Source organism: Octopus bimaculoides, chromosome 11 (genome assembly GCF_001194135.2).
Source record: "Octopus bimaculoides isolate UCB-OBI-ISO-001 chromosome 11, ASM119413v2, whole genome shotgun sequence".
Lineage (NCBI taxonomy): Eukaryota > Metazoa > Mollusca > Cephalopoda > Octopoda > Octopodidae > Octopus > Octopus bimaculoides.
Genome location: NC_068991.1, coordinates 508,837 through 513,514, shown reverse-complemented (window position 1 = coordinate 513,514; position 4,678 = coordinate 508,837). Strand labels below are relative to the sequence as shown.

The 4,678-nt window shown below is 33.4% G+C and overlaps 1 protein-coding gene across 4 annotated transcripts in view; it reads right to left on the bottom strand.

Annotated features, from left to right (window-relative positions):
- LOC106881844 (membrane-associated protein Hem) overlaps positions 1 to 4,678 on the bottom strand; it is a 60,586-nt gene that overhangs the window by 16,030 nt on the left and 39,878 nt on the right. For all 4 annotated transcript variants that reach the window (XM_014932355.2, XM_014932358.2, XM_014932356.2 and 1 more), the window contains 2 exons: positions 1,138 to 1,220; positions 184 to 264 (listed from right to left, as the gene is read on the bottom strand). In XM_014932355.2, coding sequence (XP_014787841.1) covers positions 184 to 264; positions 1,138 to 1,220 — 164 coding nt within the window. The remainder of the gene's footprint in view (positions 1 to 183; positions 265 to 1,137; positions 1,221 to 4,678) is intronic.

Genomic DNA, 4,678 nt, shown 5'->3' with positions numbered 1-4,678 from the left:
TATATATATATATGTATATATATATATATGGATGAATACAGAGAGAGACAGAGAAAGTTGGGAAGAGAGAAAAGGTGTGAGGGGTGTGTTGAAAGTGAAAGCAAGAGGGGGGGGGGTTGAAAACAACATTAACCAGGTTTAAATGATTTCATTAAAACGGAAGCAAAAAATTTAAAGAATTACCATATTGTCTTTGGTGGCAGGAACATGTTGCTGTAGATCTCGGATTGAACCCATCAAAAATGGAATACGTTCATCAAGGACCTGCAGAATAAAAGGGGTCAGTTGTGATAGGAGCACAGACATACACACTACTCCCGTAGTTTAATTGAAGGTCCCTGTTTACTGTTTTTTTTCTTTTCATTTTAGAAACATTTAAACAACCATGTAAAACATTTAGAAGGTGACGAACATTTTGCTGGCCATATTGCTGACATAATATCAATGCAGGTGAACATCGTAAAAAGCTCAATGTTTTCACCCATCAGATACATGGAGGGGCACTGAGTGAGGCAATTCCGTTGCTACCACTGCCAGGGGTTTAACATCCTCTTTCCATGCCAGCATGGGTTGGATGAGTTTACATTGGAGCAGAGCTTCTTCAGCATACCACTTTCCTGACACTAATCCTTACCTGTTTCCAAACAAGGTAATACTCCCTGAGTCTGTTAAAGAGTAGCTTAGACAGGGTTACTTGAAGAACTGAAAACAAAAGACACCATTTTAATGAGCTTTTTGTTTATGGTCAGCAAACACACATGAAGACTGGGGGGGGGATACAAACTCACATAAACACATGCATACACACAACCACACACACACACACATCATGAGATTCTTCAGCTCCTGTCTGTCAATTTCACTTGCAAAGGATTGGTAAAACTGAAGCCATTGTGTAAAATGTCAGCTGATAACATCCACAAAGTGGGATTGAAACCTCAAACCTGGGGCTCCCAAAGCAAACCTCAGAACCATTCAGCCATACCAATAATTTCTAATTTGGGGAGAGGGAATACTTTGAGCCACCAGTACAACTTTTATTTTATTGACCCTACAAAGATGAGAAATAAAGCTGACTCCAAATGGATTTGAACTCAGAATGCAAAGGGAGAAACTAATAATGATAAATGTACTTACATCTTGTAATGCCTCCTGACACAAAGTATGAAAGGACAACAGGACACCAACAATTGTCATACGCAATAGGACACTGTCGACATCTGTAACAAAAATATCGGACGACAAACTGTAGAGCCATGGTGATCTTAATATTTCTATATTGTTACAACTAGGTTGATTTATCAGTAAATATTAGCAGACAGGTGTGGAATCTATATTAGTATCAGACTGTTTAACCCTACCACCACACACACTCAACACCACCACCACCACCATTAATGTAGGGAGGTTTTATATTCAAATAACTGAGGAGTTTGAAAGATGGTAAACAATTTATTTAATAACAATTTATTTAATAAAGAAAGGTAAAATCAAAACTGTAAAATAATAAAAACAATAATTTTGATAAATAAAGATTTTTTTTGTTTTAAACAGCAAACATAAATAAGAAGACAAATGCTGAAGGAGTCTGATTTTCCTTCAAACAAATGGAATTGTTTGAAACGGTTTCACTGAAGAATAACAGAATCATCTTGAAGTATTTTACTGTGGAGACTTTGAAAAGAATAAAACATAATAAAACAACATTAATTAAACAGTAATAATTAAAGTAGGGGGGGGGGAAAGGTGATTGAGAAGAGATGGCATCTGAAGAGGATGGAAGGAAGATACAACGGGAGAGAGAGAGAGAGAGAGAGGGGGGAAGGGGAAGGTTGGGAAACTGAGACAAAAAAAGAGAGAGGAATAAATTGAACACATCTGTGTTTATTTACAACATAAACATAAGACAACATGAAATATATAAGCAGTGTAGAGGATATGGACATGCCTTGATACTAAGCATATTACAAAGAAAGAGATAAATAAATGAAGACAACAACAAGTAATAATACACTAGATATAATAAATGAAAGAAAAAAAAAAGGGGTGAGAAATAAGGAAAACAGAGATTTTATATATATACACGGGGGGGAATTCACAAAAAACAAAAACAAAAGACGAAGACAGGTGGTGTAGACAACAAACAGGTACATGTATATATATGCATACATATATATGTATATATATATATACACATATATATATGTATGTGTATATATATATATATATATATATATATATATATATATTATATATATATATATATATATATATATATATATATACACACACACATAGAGAGAGAGAGAGAGAGAGAGAAGAAAAAGGCTGTACAATATGAAAAAATTATGTGTTCTGTTTACAATAAGACAAGATATTTAAATAGTTCATGATAAAAACATGTGTGTTTATGAATTTACTTTATATTGTCACTGTTGAACAATAGAGTTCCTACTGTATCAATCACTGTATTTCTTACAGGGAGATTGACAAAGAAGTGGCTAGCACAATGCAGAACAAGTATCTTAAGGGACTTTGTACATAAATCACTGATTGACTATATATATATTTATTGCTTATCAAATTCCACCTGCAAAGTATTGGCCAAATTGAGGTGGGGTTGAAAGACTTGCCCAAACTACTGTACTGTGGGATTGAAAACATGGTTTGAAGAGGGATGCTTAAGCTTGTAGTAAACTTCCATTACTGAGGGAAGATTTTAAAGAGAATTGGTAAGCAGCTTGCTAACATTATGGTCATTAATGATGCTTCCATCTATATAATTCAAACCATTATTTTTGGAATTGACAAATTCTAACTGGAGATGGTAAATCGTTAAGAGAACTGAGTTGAAATTAACTCAATACCTCTCAAGATGTTTGCATAAAAAGTTCTGAAATTCTATCAGAGCTGAAGGGGAATTTCATTGAAGTTGTATCGTGGGTGTGGAACAAAAATGCTGATATTTGAAAAAATAAACCAGAAATGACTATAACAGACTTTTAAACAGTTAAAATAGTTTTTTCCATGCTGTCTTTGTACAGCCTCAGATTAAGTCACTCTCAGTTCTAATGTTTGACAAAAACCAGACTTAGACAAATCATTTATTTGTTGTTGTTTTTTCAACTGAAAAAAGATAATCAATTAAAATCTTTCAAGTAATTGGTACACAAGATGGGTTAGAACCATTAAGAAGCTTTACACCAATTCATTAAGTAACCAGCACCAGATTAATCTAATTAAGAAATACTTTACATTTCAGCTAATTAATTAGTTATTGGAGAATTCTAAGTTAATTGCAAAAGATTATGAAAAAAATGTTTTAAAAATCTATTTTTACAGTAAACTGTTTGAGAATGTTGAAGTAAAGTTATCATCTAAGATAACCTGGTTAGACTGTAGCAGAAAGACAGGCTGATGGTTTGTTAATGGCAGAAGCAACTAGAAGAAAGAACTTCAGATGGAATATGAATAGAAAGACAACCACATTGAATGTGAAGATAGACAGGAACTATTTGTTAACTATTTTCTGATGGTCTAGGGACCAGCTATGGAAGCGTTGATGCTGATGAAAAAAATTGAATATGTATTATAAAAGAATGCTTTATAGATTGGGGGGGGGGAGGTGCTTTCTGACCCCACTCTGTAATGAAGAGTTATGCAGGACAAGGGAAAAATGGTTAAGTGAATTAGATTCTTGAGGTAAAACTCTTGAAAGGCTAACTTTATATAACAATTTCAGATAAAGTAAGAAACTAAAACCAAAAACAGACGATAAAACCTTCTTGTATCATATTCCACACTGATTGTTGTTGCTTCTTTCTAAACTTTCAACCAACTTTCTGTTTCTCAAAGAAATGAAGTTGTATTATCTGACAGAACACAGAAGATCATTCTCTAAACAGAATCTCACTCTTGGAGTAACTTATTTACCAAACTAACAGGTTTCATTTTTATTGAAGCTTATAATAAACTATAGATTGCAGACAACACCAACAGAGAATGGCATTTTAGATTTGCTTGGAACTTCACAAAAAATTACTTTTATATGACAGTATACTGACTGAAGTTGTATGAACATGTGCGTGTGTAACAGTACACTGACTAAAGTGATATTTAAATGAATATCTATATATGTTTACGATAAAGAATATTTAATAAAATGTTATTTAACCGAGAGGTTCTAATGGTGTTAAGATATTAGTTATTCAGTGTCACACATGAGTTTGCAGATCTAGTGAAATGAGTGTTTTAGTATGACTCAGTGGACAGACTCAGTGATATTTACATTGTTTTGTGGCCACAATGCTTTGACTCAACAATCCAAACCAAAAAGGTTACAGTAATAGTGCTTCTTCATAGAATATATGAAGACAATGGTTAAATGTGTATGATGAGCGAAGAGATACTGTCGGCCACTTGATACAGCCAACACTGTCGTCTTGTGTCAAAGATCAATAAAAGAGAAAAAGACACAGAGTTTATCTCTGAAATAGCTCTGGGAATTTCAGAAAGTTTTTTAGAAAATAAAAAGAAGGGATTAGACTAACTAGTTCATCCAAACTCAAGAACTAGATTTTATGAGAGAAAACTAGCAAGAGAATAGAAGAAATGTTGGCAGACAAATAAGAGAGATGAGAGTCAGTGCAAGAATTACATGCAAAAAAAAAAAAAAAAA